The 22,076-nt window shown below is 43.8% G+C and overlaps 1 protein-coding gene across 10 annotated transcripts in view; it reads right to left on the bottom strand.

Annotated features, from left to right (window-relative positions):
• The window catches only part of DEPDC5 (DEP domain containing 5, GATOR1 subcomplex subunit), a 126,310-nt gene that overhangs the window by 26,499 nt on the left and 77,735 nt on the right, over positions 1-22,076 (bottom strand). For 7 of the 10 annotated variants that reach the window (XR_009250403.1, XM_058690933.1, XM_058690926.1 and 4 more), the window contains 6 exons: positions 20,984-21,101; positions 20,352-20,519; positions 19,225-19,444; positions 17,748-17,881; positions 11,298-11,406; positions 8,262-8,327 (listed from right to left, as the gene is read on the bottom strand). Coding sequence is in view for 9 of the 10 variants with exons in the window: in XM_058690933.1 (XP_058546916.1) it covers positions 8,262-8,327; positions 11,298-11,406; positions 17,748-17,881; positions 19,225-19,444; positions 20,352-20,519; positions 20,984-21,101 (815 nt within the window). In the remaining variant the exon portion in view is untranslated. The remainder of the gene's footprint in view (positions 1-8,261; positions 8,328-11,297; positions 11,407-17,747; positions 17,882-19,224; positions 19,445-20,351; positions 20,520-20,983; positions 21,102-22,076) is intronic. The other 3 variants (XM_058690927.1, XM_058690929.1, XM_058690932.1) reach the window with 1 other exon arrangement.

Genomic DNA, 22,076 nt, shown 5'->3' with positions numbered 1-22,076 from the left:
TATTTTTTGTAAAGGAGCAGAGAGTAATTACTTTAGGCTATGTGGGCTAGATGGCCTGTTAAAACTACTCAAATCTGGGGCACCTGGGTGGCTCAGTCAGTTAAGTGTCCAACTGTGGCTCAGGTCATGATTTCATGGTTTGTGGGTTCGAGCCCTGTGTTGGGCTCTGTGTTGACAGCTCGGAGCCTGGAGCCTGCTTCAGATTCTGTGTCTCATTCTCTCTTTGCCCCTCCCCCACTTATGCTCTGTCTCTCTCAAAAATAAATAAATTTTTATTAAATTTAAAAAAATTTAAATTAAATTAAAATTAAAAATTAAAAATTAAATTAAAAATTAAAAAACAAAAAGGCAACTACTCAAATCTGCTTGAAGGATGGAAGCAGCCAGACAATGTAAATGAATGGGCATGGCTCTGTTCCAATAAGAATTCTTTCTTTTCTTTTCTTTATTTTGAGAGAGAGAGAGAAAGAGAGAAAGAGAGAAAGAGGGAGAGGGGCAGAGAAAGAGGGAGAAAGAAAGAGAATCTTAAGCAGGCTCCATGCTGTCAGCGCAGAGCCCAACACGGGGCCCGAACTCACAAACCATGAGATCATGACCTGAGCTGAAATCAAGAGTCGGACACTTAACCGACTGAGCCATCTAGGCACCCCATCTTCCAATAAGAATTATGTATAAAAGCAGATGGTGAGTCAGATTTGCCCGTTTCCTGACCTCACTTTTATATCATACAATGTTCATCTTTTAAGAGGCTGCTTAGATCTTAATACCAGGAAAGGTTATGCTTCTTCCAAGCAAATGGTTTGTCTTTTTATCTTATTACCACTCTGAATCCTGGAACAGATGTTTCCCACTTTTCTTTGGCTCCCAGATAGTACAGGACTGAATTTAGCACAAAACTCTAGATACTTTATAAGTCCTCAAATAATGTAGTATCTTGTATTTTTCTTTTATTTCCCCATCTAGTCACATTTTATTTTGGAGGTTCCATTTACTTCCATAATCCACCTGAATTAACTTTTCAGAATAAACAAAAAGACAAGAAAAGCTGGATAGACTGAATTGCAGTCTTTGTGCAGAGGCCTGCAAAGAGGCAAGTAGAGGGAGGTGCTTGGTGTTGGATGCAATTCCATTCATTTTTTTAAGATCTTATTTTTTGGGGTGCCTGGGTGGCTCAGTTGGTTGAGAGTCCGACTTCGACTCAGGTCATGAACTCGTGGATTGTGAGTTCGAGCCCCACGTCGGGCTCTGGGCTGACAGCTCAGAGCCTGGAGCCTGCTTCGGATTCTGTGTCTCCCTCTCTCTCTGCCCCTAACCCACTCACATTCTGTCTCTGTCTCTCTCAAAAATAAATAAACATTAAAAAAATTAAAAAAAAAAAAGATCTTATTTTTAAGTCACCTCTATAGCCAAAGTGGGGCTCGAACTCAACCTCGAGGTCAAGAGTCACATGCTCTACTGACTGAGCTAGCCTGGCACCCCAGATGCAACTCCATTTTAAGAGCCTTGTCCAAAATCCTCCTTCCAGAAGGATTCCATGTAACCTGCATAGATACCCTGCTTCCAGCAGCTGCAGTTGAATCTCTCCCTCTTTTCAGTAGGTTACAGTTAGGGACTTGCTTCCAAAGAACAGAGTATAGCAAGGGTAAAACAGTAACTTCATAATGGAGACAGCTGGCAAATACCGCATCACGTGCTGTTCACGTGACCGGCGATGTTGTATGGGTCCCATATACCAGCTATTATGTAGTGATAAGGAGCATGCTTTACCGCTGAGGTATTCTTGTCAAAAACCCACAACTCTACCATGAGAAAAACATCAAACCTACCCAGATTCAGAGGCATTCTTCAGGATATCTAGCCTGGGAGCCTCAAGACTCTCAAAGTCATAAAAATAAATAAAAACAAAAACAAAAACAAAAAACAAGTAAAGACTGAGAAAACTGTCACAGACCAGAGGGCACTGGGGAGACATGAAAACTAAATGCAACATGGTGCCCTGAATTGGATCCTGGAACAGAAAAAGGGCATTCATAGAAAACTGGTGAAACCCAAATAAAGTCTGGTATTTAGTCAATTAAACAAAGAAACCCTCTTCAGCAACAGCAATCCCCAGTCTCCTTCTCTTTTCCTATGCACCCAAAGCCGTGGGAGAAGATGAGGTGGGGAGCTCTGCCAGGGATGCCTTACAGGTTAATACCGTCCACAACAGGCACCTCCTAGGACCCTCCAACTCATGTGCCTGTCAGAGCCCTACTTTCTTAGGCTGGAGGACAATCAGCCACAAGGAAGCTGCCAGCCCAGCTCTCCAACTATACCTTGAGGGTGGTAGACAGAACACATTGCTTTGTCTTACCTAGAGACAAAATGAGCTAAGTGGTGTTCCTAGATTCCCCTCACCTGACTCCTTTAGGGCATTTAGAGGCAACATAAAGGGACCCATGACAGAATCTCATATTCAGACAGCTTGGGAATAACTCCCAGCTCCATAGCCAGGAGGTTTCCCAAGGTTTATAATATCAGAGAAGGACAGAATATCTTCCCAAATCAAATCTCTTCCACCTGCCCTCATGGAGTTTACCATCTGGGAGTGGGAAGGAAAAACAGACATTAGACAAGGAATGCCCATATTAGGACAGCTCTATGCCCAGGAGGAGTTTGGGATTTGCCATCTCAATTAAACTGGATTATCTCCACAGGTACAGCCTCCCTCCTCCACATGTCCATCCCAACCCCTGATTCTCAATGCTTATTTATATTTTTATATCTAACATCACTCTAAAAAAGAAAAGACATTATCAATAACTAGACATATAATAAGATAAATACACAAGAAAACCCAGTGAAAAGGATAGAAAAAGTGAGAGAAAGAGAAAACAAGGGTAGGAAAAGTGAAATTTTAGAATCTAAGTAAGTACTTCGATGATAACGTTTTAAACGTCTAGACCTGTGGCATGCAGTACAGTAGTTACTGGCTATATGTGGCTATTTAAATATAAATTAATTAAAATAAAATGTAAAATTCAGTTCCTCAGTTGCCACTTGTCAAATGCTCACTAGCCATGTGTGACTAACCATCTGTGTTGGACAGCACAGATACAGAACATTTCCATCATAGCAGGAAGTTTGATTGGACAACACTGTTCTAGAGCAAAGGCGGCAAACAAAAATATGTACAAGGACCAGTAGGTATATATCAGCACACCTGACTAAAGGCCATGGGCTGCTCCAAGGCCATGTGACCACTGCTGGGAAGGAAGCCAGACCCAGTGTCTAGCTTATTTCACAATACAAGACAGAAACCTGGATTTGTGTATGAAATCTCCTGATTTTTTAAAATATTTCCAACCACTTCAAAAATTAAAAATGCACAGCAAGGCTGAACATGTTTTTGGGAGATGGGAATGAAATGAATGTCCTGCAGGGAAAACTGTGCTCTTGGCAGAAGTCTGACACATAGATTTCTGATAAGAACCTGCCTTGATGGTGGAGGGTTTAGGTTAGGACAATGGTTGATTAAAGTGACCCTAGAGTCCTCCGGGCATGGGGGGGGGGGGGGCGGGGGACTGAGCCCCCGGGGGATGTGAGCCTTTTGTTCACTCAAGTTTCCAAAGAGGAAAGAAAAAAAAAAAAAAAAAAAAACAGATCAAAGGGGGAAAAGTCTACTTTTAGTCACACTGACTCTGACTTTCCAGGGTTCCCACCAGCATGCTGTGCACTACTGTCCTAACAGCTTCAAAGTGCATCCTGCAAAAGCCTGGGGGCCTGTGGTAGCATCTCTGTTGCCATCACAGTTCGCAACTGCTGGGGGCTGGGAGACTTCTCCAATCCCTCACATACTTAAGCCAGAATGGTTCCATGTTTGTTGGGTTACAGTTCAGAGTTTGGTGTAAATTATCCATTGGGAAAGAAAGCGTTCCATTGTTCAAATAAACATTTTTGTGTCTATCTCCACCATCAGTATGTCGGAGGTGGTATTTACAGAGCCCCTCCCAAGTGCCAGGCTAGGTGTTAAAGAATCAATGGTGAGCAACACAGACATGGCCGCTGCCCTGTGGAAGCTTAGTCTCATGAAGTTGGGCACTAATCAAACCCAGTCATACAAATATAAAGGTAGAACCAGGAGAAGAACTGAAAGGAGGGGCACTATGTAAATCTAAGATGTAGGATTTGACTAGACGACTAGGAGTTAACCAGGCACAGAGGGAACAGTATGTGCCAAGGCACTGTGGCAGGAAACCTGGTGCCTACGGCAGTCTAGAGAAAGGCTCATGTCATTGGAGTCCAAAAGTGAGAAAGAGGATGACAGAAGATGAGGTTAGAAAGGGAGGGAGGGCCTTGGTCATGTGGGACCTTCCAGGCCTTTGTAAGGATTTTGGCTTTTACCCTAAAGGAAAGAAAGCCACATGTTATGAACTGAATGTATGTTCCCAAAATTCATATGTTGAAGCCCTCACCCCCAAAGTGATTGTATTTGGAAGTGGAGCCTTTGGAAACTGATTAGGTTTAGATGAGGCCATGAGGGTAAAGCCATGATGGGATTAATGTCCGTTATCCTAAGAGAGACCACAGCTCTCGCTCTGTCTGCCACCTGAAGACAAACGAGAAGGTGGCCAGCTGGAAGCCAGAAGAGGGCCCTTACCAGGAACCGAATGTGCCAGCACCTTGATCTTAGAGTTTTCAGCCTCCAGAACTGTGAGAAGTCAATGCGCTGCTTAAGCCCCCCAGTCTATGGTGTTTTGTCACAGCAGCCCCAGCTAATACACTGTGGAAAGGTAAACCCTGGATGCAGGCTGGGGAACAGACTAGAGAGGGCTGGGATGGAAGCAAGAAGACCATGCTGGAGGCTGCCTCAGGACCAAGATGGGAAATGGTCACAGGGACAGAGGCTGGGGGGTGGTGATAGAAGTGACAAGTGACTTCACACGGGGCTGAGCTGCTGAGAGCCATACATTCCTGTGAGAATAACTGGCTGGGGGTCAGGGGGTAGGGGAGGGAAGAGACCCTAGCACCGGCTCAGGCCTCAGGTGGCAGGGACCTGTCCCCCTCGACCATGATATTCCTTCAGGCTCCAAACTGCAGACTAATGATATCATGAGGCTGACTTCTGAGGAAAATTTCATTACCAAGGGTTTCTCATGCTCTCCAAATTCTTCTGTAAACTTGTGATGATAAAAATCGATTTCCAGAGAGCAGGGCACGGAGAGAACTGTGTAGCTCTGTTCCACTTATCAGGCAGAGTGACACCTTCATTATCATTAGAATGATGAATTGGTGGCACAAAGAACCATTTTCCAAGACTGGTGCATGGCCCTGTTCCCTGCAACCCTCTGTGCACTGCTGTTTTAATTTTACAGGCACTTCCTTCCCAGAGCAGAGTTAGAGTCCAGGGTGATGCTGCTCTCCTGCTTGGCCAAGAGGAACCCCTTCTCAGCAGAGAGCTGTCATCAGCGGCCAAAAATTACAGGCATTACCTTTGCGACTCAGCCAGAGGTAGAGGACTCACTTTGCAAGGTCCAACAGGGTCACCTCAGAATTTCAGAGATCAAAGGCATAGGAGAGGTCACCCAGGCCCAGTGCATTTTCTCACACACACACACACACACACACACACACACAGGGAAAACAGCTGACTGGACCAATCAAGCTGGTTCACTACCTGTACCCACTGGCCCCTGTCCTCCCTCCCCTCTCCCACACAGAGGTACATGTTTGGAGGACTGACTACATGCCAGGGTATAGCTAACCACAAACATGCTTCATCTCAGGTCCCTCTCACAGCAATCCTACAAGGAGAACACAGTTACTAGTCCCATTCTACAGATGAGAAACCTGAGGTTCAGGGAGGTTAGTGCAGCTGCCCAAAGGCTCACAACTAGTCTGATGCCAGAGCCTACACCCTGACAGTCTTCTAATATGCAGCCCCATTCTCTGAAAGAGCACACAACCCACTCTTTGTGCTTCCTGGTCCTGAAATTAGGGTGGCAAGCAGAGGCTGCAGGAATAGGGAGTAGGCACTAATAAGCAGATGTTTGCAATGGACACCGAAACCTGGCACGGTAGGAATCCTATCCTAATCCTAGCTAGTATCCAACCACCACATCCCATGCAACATGCAATATTATTGCTGCCTCATGCATTCACTACTGGAAGTGTTACTTAGTTTCCAAATATGTGGGGCTTTTCTAGTTACCCAGTTGTCCTTTACCTGTAACTTAATTGCATGGTGCTCAGAAATGTGCTCTATGGGATTTCACTCCCTTGAAGTCTGTTGAGAAATAGATATTCTTTCTAATCCTCAAAACTATCCTACAAGGAAGGTATTTTTATTTCCTTCAAATCAGGAAACTGAGGTTCAGGTGGTTAATTAACATGCTTAAAGCAGCTCCCTGGTACAGTGCTGAAGATGAAATCTTAAAGGAGTCATCTGACTCCACTGGCCTTTCTCCATTCCCCACACAGCACGTTAGAAAACAAACACCACAAATTTCATGTTATGTATATTTTAACACAATAATAATAAACAAAACAAAGTTAAAAAAGCACAATTTCATTTTGTGTAAGTATAGAGGCTCCCTTACTACATATGAGTAGAGACAATTTATTGATTTATGTGTAAGCATAACAACACACCTGGTGGGTAATATAAACTTTATTAGTGTGCCTCTCCTAACAGCTCATTGTGGGAACTTGTTCACTCTTGTTCCACCTGGAATTTCACCATGTGAAGCTGTGTGGACTGCTATATTATTATAGGACTTATAAGACAATTCTCTTCTGGCTCTGCTGATTTTTCTTATGCTAACTTCTAATCTAAGCCTAAAATTTTTCACAAGAGGGTCTCTCATTAGAAAGTAAAAGGTTAAAAAGTCCACCCCAAGTTTGTTCTAAACCAAAAATGTAGCATGCTTTCCACACTTAAAGATCAGAGATTCTTGGATTAGAACTCAGAGATCCTGACAGGGATTTGCCCAGGGTCATGCAGCTCCCTGGGAAATGGCATGCGCAGATCTCTGAAAACCTGCACAGACAGGCATAGCACCATGTGACCTCTTAAGCAAGGGAAGACACCCAACACTAACTACCCCCTTTCCCTCCAGGCACACTGTGCTACATGGTGCAGGGGCTCAGCCACTCATGACTTGTGTGCCTTTGACTAGGTAATATATTTAAGCCCAGTTTCTTCATCTGGAAAATGGGGTGATAATACCTGCACCTCACAGACTGTTGTGAAGACTATGTGTGCAAAGCCCTTTGCATAGCAGCTGGCAGAGTGAGTATTCAATGTTGCTTTTCTGACTTCCACCAAACAGGGATCCCTTAACCTTTGCCCTTGAACTTCTCAAGTCTTGTTCTCCTTAGTCTGCCTGACTCTACATAAACCCTTTCAACTCTTTCAAATCTCTGTAACTAAGTCAATTTCATATACTTATGGGCATCGATAAAGGGCAAGGAGCCCAGTTTCTCTTCCACTAGGACCTGTCAGAACAGTAATTACTAAAGCCAGTTACAGAGCAGAGGTCACAAGTCAAGCCTGTTGGTCTTGGATTTAAATCTCAGCTCTACCCTGTACTAGGTAAAGCACAACTTCTTTGTGCTCCAATTTCTCTTTGTGTCAACTTGGGATAAATTAGCTCACAGGCCATGTAGTAAGGATGACATGAGAGAATACTATGTGTTTGGCACAGAGCAACTGAAGAATGTTTATGCTTGGAAGGCCTGTGGAGGTCTGGTCCCAACACTTTATTTGACAAATGAGTTAAGGGAAGTCCAGAGGCGAGGTGAACTGCCCAGGGTTGCTCACAATTAGCCTATGACAAAGCATACGCCTATTAATAAATGCTTGCTGTGTTTTTCACCACTTCCTGCCACACTGTTAATGAATTTATCAGGTTGTACTGGCAGGAAAAAAGTAAGTGCTCAGTCCTTAAGAAAACATATTTCATGTTATATGGACAAAACACCTAAAAGGTAAGATGTTGCTGTTGTGGCAGAGAATCAATGGCAACCTTGTGAAACAGGCAGAGTGGGAAACCAATGCATCAATGCTGATGTGATCATCTGTTCTCTCACATTAATCATTTCCATCCCCCTCTGCGGCCACCAACCCCACGGAAGGGAATGACACTTCTGAGATTGAATTCAATTTCAGCTGCCCTTCCAACTCAGCTTCAGCCCAATTTCATCTGTTCAGAGCAGAGCAGAAGACTTCTGCTGATGGGACAGGCATGCAGAGGCTTCAGAGCCCTTGGAGTTTGACTGACCTGTGGGTAGAAGGTGGACGATGCTGTGCGCGGGCTGCGGACAAACTCCATAAAGAAGGCCCCGTCCTGAAGTCAGAGGAGGAGGAAGCAGCAGCGGCAGCAGCAAATGCAAGGGAGCAAAGGAACAAATGTGGACCCGTGGTGAACCATCAGGGGAAGGAGAGGGTATGAAAGAAAAAAATAAAAATAAAAACAAGGAGGGAAGGAGAGAAACAAGGGCATGTGAGGGGGATGGAGGGAAAAAAAGAGAGAGAGAGAGAGAGAGAGAGAGAGAGAGAGAGAGAGAGAGAGAAAGAAAGAAAGAAAGAAAGAAAGAAAGAAAGAAAGAAAGAAAGAAAGAAAGAAAGAAAGAAAGAAAGAAAGAAAGAAAGATCCACCCAGAAAGACCATATCCAAATGCAAAGCATTAGCAGGAATCCACACCTTCTTGGGCAGAATATCCCACCTGTGTGGGAGCAAGCACAGGGATCGAGGTGTGTCCAAGCTCCCTCAGGTCTCATCAGAGCCTGGCTTGGATGCCAGCACCCTCCCACATAGCTCTGAACTTCCTTCAGACCTATGTCAAGGGAGAGGAAAAAGCCACTTGGTGGGGATGGTGGGGGAAAGGTTTCAGGGGTCGCTTCCTGGCCTCCCGCCTGGCTGGATGACCAGCAGCCCTCTTGGAGAGACAGAGGCTTGAGGCTTTCAATTCTGCCTGTTAATAAACATGGCAGCCAGATGGGAGAAGAGGATTCAATGCAAGAAAAGTTCATGCTTAATTTTTTAAGCAAATAGGGGATCCAGAAGCAGCAATACCTTCTCCTCCCCTGGTTGGATAACAAAATATCAAGAAGCTGAGACATATAGAGTGTCAGAAACATATACATCATGGGGTGGGGGTGAGGGTGGGGAGGTGGAGAGTTCTGAAGCTGTCTTCCTCTCTGAACCTATTCTTGTGGGGTGCAAGCTGCCATGTATTTGAAACAAAAACAACGTAGAGGACTTTCCCGAAGACCCCTCCTTTCATCTTACTTAAATTCTTGTCCCTTCAAAATACTCTTTATTTTTTATGCATTACCACTGAAATTCAGAAATGGCACTTGATAAATCTGAAGGTCTACTTTCTTACAACTTTTCTTCAATTCTCAAAATGGAATCACTGAAGTATATGGGTTGGGTGCCCATTTTATCAATACTGTTGCCATTTCCCATCAACCACTGTGAACTCAAATAACAAACCATGGAAATATGTGGCTGTGGAGATACAATCTCAGGACCTCTCTGCATCCTAACACAAGATGCGCTGACTGGGGAAACCGTTGGCATTTCTAAGCATGTCACACAGAGGTCTTCCCTTTGGCCATCTCATAACATCTACATTTCTCTTTGACTACTTGGGGATCTACATCTGTGACAAATGATAACCATCCATGTGGATTTTAGTGCTCAGGGGGAAAATCAGAAGACTGTGCTAATCGGCAATCTAATATTTGGCCATTGGTGTATTTCAACCTTAATGCTTGTGGTTCTATAATTTCTCTGCTTCTCAGTCCGGCCCTGGGCACTGGTTCTAATCCTCAAAGATGGCAATAAGTAGGGGTAACAGCTAGAGGGCAGCGCACAAGATGCTTATGAATTCTCACTGTTCCATTTGTGTCCCTTCTCTGCTAGAACATATAGAAGTAGAGCTGCTAATGCTGCTGAGGTTTACATACATGTGAAAAGATTCTTCCTGGATGGATAGATCGTTCCTTATGCAGAGACTATCCTTGGGACTGTACCTAAAGTCACTTCCTAGAGCTGGGTGAGGGAACTACAGACTGCAGGCCAAATCCAGCTACTGGTTTATTACAGTCTGTGGGCTAAGGGTGGTTTTTAAAAATTTATATGGAGATAGAAGTACCTACATAATAGCCTTGATCTTGCCTGTTGGCTCACAAAGCCTGAAATATTTATTTAGGTTTGCCAACCGCTAGTCTATAGAATATATGAGCTGCCTATAGCCTCAGTTTATACTTTCTTAGATTTTAACCCCTGCATCCTGGTAGTCTAATTCTACTCATTTATCCCAAAGAAATAATAAGAGATGCGGTCAAATAATTATGTGCAAGGATGTTGTTTGCAGTATTACTTATAATTGTGATATAGCGCAGAATAACTATAAAAACTTATAGAATAATTACCAAAAATCCTTTTTAAAAATCAGAAACCATCTACAATTTTAATAAAAAAGTAAATTACCAATGAGGGTCTATCCATATGGTGATATATTATGTATTATTGAAAAATCATACTTCTACAAAATATTTAATGACTAGAAAATTTTCATGATATGGAAGTAAAATAAACAAATACATAGATAGATGTACAAGTTGGCCACAATTTTGAAAAATGAAATACATGTATTGAATCTCCTTCATCTCCTAGTGATAGAGAGCAGGTAAGAGAACGCAGTCAGCTTACCTTCCCATACTAGAATGATCTCACATTCTGAACTTCCCAGAATGAGTAGACAGAGCCAAGTTTATTCATCTTAAAAGATACAAAAAGCCTGATCTATGGAGTTTCTGGCCCCTCTGCTGGACTTGTTATTTGGTACAGAGGCCCAAAGCCTCAGGTTTTAATTCCCCCATCCGCCCAGGATGCAATCCATTTGACTGTACTTCTCAGGAATCTAACTAATGGGAATTTCTTTATCAAAGAGTTAGCTCTCATGGAAGCTGCCCCAAGAGCTTTCTCCCTCCCATCTGGGAGAGCCAAGGATGTGGCTGAAGGAAAACCAGATGGCCAATTTCACAGCTCCAACCAGATTTTGGGACTTGACCAATATAGTTTAGCTTGACTATGTTGTATCTGCATTTATCTAGCAGTTAACTTCCTTACAATTGTGAGCAGAAACTGCTTCTTTAGAAATAGTAATGCTTAAAAGGGTTCAGGGTAGAATTCATCCAAATCCTCAGCATATTCAACCCTGGATTTGAATGGCTATTCATTTGGCCTGCCATGTTGGGCCCCTGAGAGCATGAGGCAGCTCCCTGCCAGACTGGCCCCCTTTACCTTTCGTGGGCTGTCCACGTAGGTGGGAGTCATGGCAACGCTGCTGCTCTCCGCTGGCTGGGAGGAGCTCTTGCCACTGTGCACAGCTGCCTGCTGTTCTCCCAGGCACCTGAAAGATGGAAAAACACATATCTGTGGATTGTTGGGAGCCCCCTGGTGAAGGGCCCACATTAGCCAAGATGAAATGAAGATACTACTGCTGTCACCTCAGAAACACCCTTCTTTATTTCTCCTTCAGGCCCAACATGATACCCTTCATTGCATTCATTGTCCTGAACAATCAACAGTCCTCCCAGATAAACAAGAAAAGAGCTCCATTTAAAAAGCACTGTCACAGTGCTTATAGTATTTACATATTATTTTGAAAAGCCATGTGACATGGTTTGAATGACTCCATCCACAAACAACCCTTTTTTTAATCCTCTGGGAAGACTTGTTCTCGGTTTTCATTAAATATACCAGCAGAAGCACATTCTGAAAATTAGGGCTGCATTAACATGTGGCATAAACTATATGGGGAAATGTGTTGACTCCCCATACATTTTGAAGGTTTATATGTTAATTTTTCAAATACACGCACTTATATCCTTGCTCCTCTCCCCAACCCCCAATCACACATATCTAACAGACACTATCTCATAACACAAGACAACTATGGTTTTCTTATGACATCTTATCCCATCTCCGTTCTGATGTACATAAAAGTACATAAAAGCATATTTCCACATTTATTTTCCTTTTACCTATACTAAAAATAATTATGAGCTGTCATAACTTAAATGCTCCCCCAAATTTCTTCAACATATCACTTAATTTTTATTTGGTAGAGTTCAGGAGACTCACATTATAGTCTTAAATCTTCATCATTATTGTAACATACACTTCTTGTGGTGTACGCTGTGAGGCACTGCCCAGATCCCTCTGCTATGGCCTTGTTGGCACAGTAGTGGGCCATGTTGTCCAGACTACTCACCTGTCAGCCACTTTGGGGACAGCCCCAGCTGCAGAGCAGCCTTGTTCAAGCTCCTCCCCCCACTGGCCCCCAGCTGCCCACAGACAATTAGTGATCAACAAGGGGGTGTACAGATCTGGCCATGTTGGTCCAAATGGGTTCATCTCTGAAGGCTGTTCTAGCTCTAGAGCTTGAGTGAGGAGACCCAAGGCTGTCACTGGGCCTGCACTGCACCTGGCTGCTCCCTCTATCCACTCCTACTTCTTCCTCCCTCCCACACATGCTGAGCCTAAGGCCTCTCCTTAATAAACAACCTGCATGTTAAACTCCATCTTAGCCTGCTTCCCAGAGATCTCAGTCTGTGACACTTCTAAAATTCTGACATGTTTATTACAGATTGTCAAGTAATCTCATACCAGAGATTAAAAATCAGTTTCCATGGTAACCTGTTATACTCTTTTTTTTTTCTAGTTTATTATGGAAAAATTTCAAACATATACAAAAGTAAAAAGGATAAGATAATAAATCCCTACATACCCAGCCCCCAAATTATAGAGCCAATCATGTTTCATCTATACTCCTTACCTACACACTCCAATTATTTTGAAGCAAAACATATTTCACCTGTAAGAACTTCAATATCCACTCTATCATTAAAAGAAAATAACTTAAAAAAAAACATAACCATAATTCAAACACACTTAAAATTTTAAAAATTTTCTAATATCAAATATTTCCCCAACTGTCTCCCAAAAATTATTTGTACAGTTTGTTCAAAACAGGGTTCAATTAAGGTCCCCCTGTTGCAATGAGTTGTATCTCTTAACTCTTTTTTAAGCTATAAGTTCCTCTTCATTGTACTTCTATCTTTACAATTTATTTGTTGAAGAAAGTAGCTCATTTGTCCTGTAAATGTACATAGTCTGGATGTGCTGATTTTTATCCCTTTATTGTTTATCATATTCCTCTGTGCCTTGTACTTCCTGAGAACTGAGAGTTATACCTAATGGCTTGAGCAGATTCAGGTTCAATTTTGGACAAGAACTCTTCTTAAGTGGCATTATATATATCTATCTGGAGGCCTGTAATATCTGGCAGTCTCTCTCTGGTGATATTAGTGGCCACTGGTGATTTCTGTTAGATCCAGAAGTTCATTAAAGATCACACATGGTAATAGTCTATCATTCCTTCTGTACCTATTAGCTGCAATATTGAAAAAAGACAAACTTCCCTACACCAATTACTTGGTTACTCTGAGGTGTAATTCATATAGGAAAAGCAGAACAATTGCTCAATTCTTTCCCATGTCCCTGCACCACACTGTCTCTCTCTACCACATCAAAATGTGTTTTCCTTTGAGCCTCATCCACAAAGGCACACTGTGACATTCTCTCCCCCAAAGCTGCAGGGAGAGGAAGACCTGGTTACCCCCCATTGTCCCCTCAGATACACATGACAATCCCCATTTAGTGAGCTGCCTTTCATGTGCTGACCTGTGGACTAGGAATCAGGGTTTCGAATGTGAGTCCAAAACCCTTGTCCTTGGAGGCTCCTTATCTAATGGCTCACGAGGGGACCTGCCAGCAAAAGACTAGTTACGCTATATACATGCATATGTGAAAATAAACATGGAGGTCTACTGTCTTCTGCCAGGATGGGGTTGTCAGCCAAGCCTCCATAGAAGCAGTGACAATTGCCTTTTGGTGATCTCTGCTCTGACTTGGTTGTCACTGAGTTATCTTTAGCACCAGCTGCCCAGACTGGTCTCAGCCATGCTGACAATCAGCAGAAGGCTGAGACTGCTGGGGCCTCTATCTTCTACAAGAGCTTGACTAAAACACACATGACTTTAGATAAAGACCAGAAGAAAACTAGAAAAACTAGACAGTTTATAGTAAGATGGCAGGAGTATAGGTGAAGTCTTTAAAAATTCTTTTCCATATTGCTATAGCATTGTTTTTCATAATAAACAAAATCGGATCAGCTTAGTGCAGCAAAAACAAAAGCAAAGCATACAAATAAAAAACGCTGTGTGCGCTAACATTATATAAAGGTCTGGCTCCCTCTGCTTTACCTCCTATATTGAGAAAACATAGCAAGTCACCCAAGAGCAGTCATCTGGAGAGAGAATAAGTCTCAGGTCTCTCTGTCCTGACTCCTGCTTGTGGGATTAGCTGAGAGTCTCTCCCTTCACACTGGGAGACACTACCACCTCAAGTATCCTTCCTCTTCCAGTCTGAGCAGAAAGAGGCTACTTGGACAAGTGTATTAAAGGATGACTCACTGACAAATTAAAATAAGATTCCCCCACCCCCAGCTTCACACCCCTCCCAGCAACATATGTTCCTTGTTCTTTTTTCCAGTGGGAAAGATCTGTGATTAGTTACAGGAAGAACCTGGTGGGCTGAGTTCTGGGGCCTTCCCTTGGTCAGGTGAAGGTATTTTCTGAAGGGGACCCAGTGCCCTCAGTGATGAGCTCAACCTACCCCTGCTCTCCTCCTCTCATCTGCCCCCAGGTCCTCTCCAGGTTCCCTTGTCATCCTGTGTCCCTTCTTTTCCATTTATTATCACCCTCTCTCCAGCCTCTGTGGCTGCTTGCCTGACTAGTGAGAGGCTGCCAAAGGGTCTCTGCCTCTTGGGGCCCACCTGCCAGGCCTTTCTATACATGGGGCTCATTTCTGAAAACACTTCTGCCAAAGACACCAATGGCATATTTCATGATACTAAGGAATGACTGTAACATTTTAGGTAAATTATAGTATTAGGACTTTTAATTTTTTTTTTAATTTTTAAGTTTATGTATTTGAGAGAGAAAGAAAACACAAGTAGGGGAAGGCCAGAGAGAAAGAATCCCAAGCAGGCTCTGTGCTATAGGCACAGAGTCCCACGTGGGACTCAAACTGATGAACCAGCCGAAGTTAGATGCTTAACCAACTGAGCCACTCAGGCTCCCGAGGACTTTTTTTTTTTTTAGAAGGAGTACTTCTCAGGGCACCTGGGGGTTCAGTTGGTTGCGTCTGACTCTTGATTTTGACTCAGGCCACGATCTCACAGTTTGTGGGATCAAGCCCTGCATCGAGCTCTGTGCTGACAGCACAGAGCCTGCTTGGGAGTCTCTCTCTCCCTCTCTCTGTCCCTCCCTCGCTCACATGTGTGCGCTCTCTCTCTCTCTCTCTCTCAGAATAAGTAAATAAACTTAAAAAAGTATAAAGGAGTACTTCACTTTCAGTGATACATATTGAAATATTATAGATGAAGAGATATGATGCCTGAAGCTTAATAAAGAGTAAAAAGGAAGGTGAGAACATGTGGGATATAAATGAAATAAGACAGGCCATGGGTTGGGGTCCCTGGGTGGCTCAGTGGGTTAAGCATCCAACTTCAGCTCAGGTCATGATCTCATGGGTTCACGAATTTAAGCCCCACATCAGGCTCTGTGTTGATAGCTTGGAGCCTGGAGCCTGCTTCAGATTCTATGTCTCCCTCTCTCTGCTCCTCCCTCACTCAAGCTGTCTCTATCTCTCTCTCTCTCTTAAAAATAAATAAAACAGGGGCGCCTGGGTGGCTCAGTCAGTTAAGCATCTGACTTCGGCTCAGGTCATGATCTCGCAGTCTGTGAGTTTGAGCCCCGCATCGGGCTCTGTGCTGACAGCTCAGAGCCTGGAGCCTGCTTCAAATTCTGTGTCTCCTCCTCTCTCTCTGCCTCTCCCCTGCTCATGCTCTGTTTCTCTCTGTCTCTCAATAACAAAATAAACGTTAAAAATTTAAAAAAATAATAATAAAAAAATAAATAAAACATCAAAAATTTAATTAAAAAAAAAAATTGGCCATGAGTTGATAATCATCGAAGCCGCAATGATAAGGAAACAGGGATTTATTATACTAGTCTACTTTACCTATTTGAAATTTTCCATTAAAATAAAAAACTTGCAAAGGATCCCTTTTGTGATAAGAACATGTAAGGACAGCGTGGCATCCAACTTCCCACCTGTCTTTCCAATTGCACCTAGACTATGCCTTAAGCTCACTCCATGTTACTTTTGGAAAGCCTAATGTACACAGGTTCCTGCTTGGCCCAACATGGTCCCTCGTGCCAGACAGATAAGGTCTAGTCTCCCCTAACATCTGTATAAGGAACTTCAACATCCCTTCTTCTGTCATTCTATGACTATCTATTGTGCACATACTATGTGCCAAGCACAACACACAGCCTCTGCCCTCAGAGCACAGGCAAGTCAGGGGGAATGTGAGTAAACCTGGTAGAGTTCCACTAAGGGTTCTGATGGATATTGGTCTGGGGTGACAGGAAGCACAGAATCTGAGTTGGCTGGGAGGGTGAGGGGGCCGGGAAGGTTCCCAGAGTGAGGGCCACCTGCACACAGAGGTGTTTTCTCCTCTTGCCCAAGTTCCCCCTCGCCTCTCTCTATAGATGCTTTCTTCCCTTCAAGGCCAACTCAAATCCCACCTCCTGGGACACTGTCACTGCCCTCCCAGGCAAGATGTAGCCCCACCAATATCCTGGGAAATGGAGCACATACTGTTTATGAAGGGACCACACAAATGCTTAGAGAAGCTGGCCAGGTCACATGCCTGAGGGTGCAAGACAAGTCCAAGACTAGAGGGTGTGGCTGTTCTCTGGTAAAACAGAGGGCATGTGCTCATTCCAAAGTGCCAGCCTTCCCATGGCTGGCTGTGCATGTGGACCCAGTACTATAACTGAGGCTCTTCTATTTCTAGAAAGGCTAGATTTTATTATCTATAGTACAGTGTTGTGTCATAGTATCTGCAATACACTGTTTTATGAATAATATAATCATGTATCATGTTGTATATACTATACAACTTCTCATATACAAATTCAAATAAAATCCAAATTTGTATATGAAATCTTCAAACTAAAAAAATGCAGCTCAGATATTTTAAAAATATTTTGTATCTTGAGGGCAGTGAAACTATTCTGTAATGGTGGCTACATGTCATTACAAATTTGTCTAAACTCATAGAAAGTATAACACCAAGAGTGATCTGTAATGTAAGCTACAAATACTGGGTGATAATGTGACAATGCAGGTTTATCAATTACAATAAATGTCCCACTCTGGTAGGGGATGTTGACAATGGAGGAGATTGTGCAGGTATGAAGACAGGGGGTATACAAGAAATCTCTCTTCCTTCCACTCAAGTTTGCTTTGAACCTACAACTGCTCTAAATTACAAAATGTATTATAAAAAAAAAACAAAACTCAAAGAAACAAAGAAACCCCACTTTATAGGCCAAACCAAATGTATCTGTAGTTCAAATTAAGTCCCAGATTGCAAGTTTATAATTTCTGGCATATTTCATGTTATTTGACACTTACTGGGTATTAACACAGCTTTCTCATGTATGTGTGTTTTTCTTAATTTCAGGCTCCTTGCAGAAACAATATTTCACCTCCACTCACAAAACCTTTGGAGCCTGCTGGTGGGGACGAGTCACTCCCCGAGCAGGCACTTACTTCTGACTGGCCTCCATCTCCAACAGGGCGGACAGAGCTGATGTTCCCTTCTTGCCAACTGGGGGGCCGGTAGACTCAAGGGAGTGTGTGGCAATGGGCCCGGTCATCTGTAAGCCTTTCATGGCAGTCCCTTTCTAAAGCAGAGAAGAGGAGACAAGACCATCAGCCTCAGTGGGCTCCCTTAGCAGATGGCACTCACAGCCCAGAGCGTGCCTGCCGTATCTGTTGTGCTTGAGGCTCTGGGAATCCAATTAACAGAGGCAAGTGACATGGGTTCCTGCTATTCAGTAAATGCTTAGAACAGCTTTTCACTTCAACTGACGGTTCAAATGCCTGTCAACTCAAAACAAACTGCCTCCTTGAGGTGGGTTCCACAAATCACTTCACCCTTGTCGCCACCACCAGGAAGTAAATAATGTTCTACCTAAATCACGGAAGAAGAAACTGAGTCCCAGAGAGGTTAAGTAACCTATCCCAAATCCCACTGAAGTTAGAGTTCAAGCTCTAGTCATCTGGTTTCAAAACCAAAGTTCTTTCTACCATGCAAGGTCTTTCAGAAATGTTTCTAATTATAAGCAATGCTACCCTACAAAGGGTAGCCAGTGTGGGGGGAAGAACATGGAACTTGGGGTTAAAAACACAGCTAATGAAACATCACTACTCACAGTGAAAAGGAATGAATTACTGATACAAGCCACAAATTGTATGAACTTGGGTGAATCCCAGGGGCATTATCCTGAGTGAAAGAAGGCAGCTTCTCAAAAGGTTACACATTATATGATTCTGTGTATATGACTTTTGGAAAAGGCAACAGTACAGTGATGGAGAACAGGCCAGTGGCTGCCAGGGGTTATAGATGGGGGCAAAATGTGACTATAAAGGGTGGCACGAGGGAGTTTTTTGGGAGTGATAGAACTACTCTGTATCCTGATTGTAGTTGTAGTGTTACATGAATCTATGCCTCTGTTAAAATTCACAGACCTGTACACACACACACACACACACACACACACACACACACACACACACAGAATCCCAGATCTGCTCTGTACTGGCGGGGCATATCCCATAACCCCATGAGCCTCAGTATCCTCACTGGGTGGTGTGGGGCTGAACACACCCAAGGTGCTGGAAATTCCAAAAGTAATGAGAGTTAAACAAGTATCGCTGCCACTACCCTCGAGTGACTTTTACTCAGTAATCCAGAGGAAGCAGCTGGGCTTGACATAGGGTCTCACCTGGGGAATGCACGAAGGAGCTGTGTGTCCTCCGGTAGGCAAGGGTGGTCCCGTGCCACAGAACACTACCCACTGGCTGCCTGTACCCTATCCCTCCCTCCTTCACCCTGCACTAGAGGAGAACTCACTGTTTCAGAGTTAAGATAAATGCAACTGCAGAGTAAATAAACTGGTCAGAGAGAGGCCCCTGAGATAGGAGGAGACCAAGCACAGCCCCCACGGGGCCCACAGAGCCCTACCCGCATCATGCGATCTGAGCGATGCCGCCTGCGGATCCGGTTCAAACCCTCCACGAAGCGGATAAAACCATCCAGGAGCTGCCACTCTTCTTCATCCGCCCGGGGCCTGTCCCCATAGATGTCGCAGTGGGCTTCCCCCTCTGTGATGCGCTTGGTGGCAGTGACACAGGCTGGCAGCAGCAGGAAGCGGGTCCTCCAGAACTTCAGAGACTCAATTAAGCTGTGGAGGGCCAAAGGGAGAAAAGGGGGTGGGGTGAGCAAAAGCAGACAATAAAAGCACGCCTAATGAACACCCCATCTTGACCCTGTCCTCAGAGTCGGTATGTGACGAGCAAGCTCCCCTTGAATAAGTGTTCGTCTGATGCTACATCTCATGGCTTCATTTAAAACACAAGCTTTAGGGGCGCCTGGGTGGCTCAGTTGGTTAAGCGTCGGACTTCGGCTCAGGTCATGATCTCGCAGTCTGTGGGTTCGAGCCCCGCGTCGGGCTCTGTGCTGACAGCTCAGAGCCTGGAGCCTGTTTCAGATTCTGTGTCTCCCTCTTTCTCTGACCCTCCCCTGTTCATGCTCTCTCTGTCTCAAAAATAAATAAATGTTAAAAAAAATTAAAAAATAAATAAATAAATAAAAAATAAAACACAAGCTTTGGAGGTAGGCTATGAAACGTGCTTTTAGTTTATATCCCAGAGATGTCAGAATGATTCGTGCTGCCAGACTCGGTGGGGTTGTGGCTTTTAAATCACACATAAAAATTAAAAATCAAAAATGAGACACCACAGGCAGTCAGGAAAAGGTTAAGAACATGATCTATGCTGACATTTCATCAAAGAGCACTTCATCACTGAAGTTTCTGTTGTTCTACTGTGGTAAAACATACATAGCAAAATGTGTCACGTTAACAATCCTGAAGTGTACACTTCTATGCCATCAAGTACGTTCACATTGCTGTGCAACCATCACCACCACCCACCTTCTCACTGAGTTTTGTAACCCAGTACAGATGTGCTTTTTGTTCTTCCATGTTTTCTAAAACAAACATCATCTTGTAATCAGAAAAAAGGACAGACGTGTTAAAATTCAGGTACACCCAAGGCAGCCAGACGGAAAGCCAAAGCACACTCTCTGACCTGAAGTCCTCAGACCCAGCAGAACAGATATACTGATCTAAGTAATTCCACTTGTACTCCTCCAGCCGCTCATGGGAGAATTCCACCCAACAGGAGACGAACTCTGAGTCCGAGTGGGAGGGACAGAGGCTGTAGGTGTAGTGGATCTGGGCGGATTCATAAGGGTACCTGAAAAACAAAGGGCATGCCCAGAAGTCCAAAAGAGAATTCCCTCTCCTCCAATTCTTCTGGACCTTTCCATCTCCATATACTTAGCACCATCCTTGGCATTTCAACCCTCAAGTGCAGTAAACAACTCATCCCAAGGGACTGGAAACGGAAATTTCTTAGTTCTTAAACTTTGTCATTCTTTTACCCTCCCATTTTTTATTTTTAATTGGCTTTCTAGGAATCAGGCTAAACATCATAGGCTGAATCATAATCCCTTTTAGAGGAAGGTGAGCTATAACCATAAAATAATCCTAGAGAGCAAAACAGTAATTCCAAGAAAAGGAAGACCAACCACTCAACCTGTCTTGAATTATGTCATGCACATAAGTCATTATGTGCACAGCATGCATTACAAACACAAGTTAGTAATGTGGACACAATTCAGGACAGTAGGTGAAAACCTTAAATTTCCAAGGACTCACTTGGGAAGGTAACGTGTCACTGTGATCATCTTATCCTTCAGCGTCACTTTGTGGAACGTTCTGCCCATACTCAGCCAGTACTGGTCCTCCTCCTCAGGGCGGTTTCGGGACACAAGGCCTAACAGAGGGGGGGTTAAAATCATTTCCTCCATCTAGTCGAGCATCATTCCTTTAACAGGCAATTGCTTCTCTTCCATATACAGTCAGAAAAAGGAGAAACAAAAGAGGCAACTCTTTTGAGGGCCAGTTTCATGGAAAAGACTTATTTTTGGTAAAAAAAAAAAAAAAAAAAAAAGTCCTGAAGTTGGCAGAAATTTTCTGTTACTAAACCAGCCAGCAGCAGATTAGAGCCCGGGGTGCTGACAGCATCCAGAAGACACACTCAAAGCTGAAGAGCCTGATTCCTCAGCCTTGGAGAAGGAAAGCTCTGGATTAGATGTTAATGGGCCAAGACTCAACTCTGGGACTGAAATGAAACTCCACTCCACTCAAGCACAAGCTGCCACTCTGGCAGTTAAGGTCCTCGCCCCCAGTGTGGCAGCCAACCTACCTTTAGTTTCCGTGACTCCCACACTATGACCACGCTTTGGTCTTTTTTTTAAAGTTTATTTATTTATTTAGAAAGAAAGAGATAGGGAGCACGCACAAGCCAGGGAGGGGCAGAGAGAGAGGGAGAGTATCCCAAGCAGGCTCCATGCTGTCAGCACAGAGCCCCAAGTGGGGCTCCATCTCACAAACCATGAGATCATGACCTGAGCTGAAAGCAAGAGCCAGAGGCTTAACCAACTGAACCACCCAGGCACCCAAAACCATGCTTCAGTTGTAATTTTCTTCTCTAAACATTTGCTCCTGTTGCTTTTTCTGCCTTCTCTTTCTGGGCCATCAAGATCCCACAGATCACTTACGGTCACCATCAAAATTGCCACTGCTCCAGTAAGCTAGCAGATCCCATCAGCAGTTTGAATTTTACCCTGGATGTGGCTCCACATGTGCGTGTCTCACACCCTTTCAAAGTGGAGGTTCCATGAGGCCAGGGCCCAAATCTTGTTTGTCTTTAAATTTTCTGTAGCACCTGACAAAATGCCATGCCCAC

The sequence above is a fragment of the Neofelis nebulosa genome, chromosome 11, assembly GCF_028018385.1.
Source record: "Neofelis nebulosa isolate mNeoNeb1 chromosome 11, mNeoNeb1.pri, whole genome shotgun sequence".
Classification (NCBI taxonomy): domain Eukaryota; kingdom Metazoa; phylum Chordata; class Mammalia; order Carnivora; family Felidae; genus Neofelis; species Neofelis nebulosa.
Note: the sequence above shows the minus strand (reverse complement) of the source record. Positions and strands in the feature narration are given on the sequence as shown.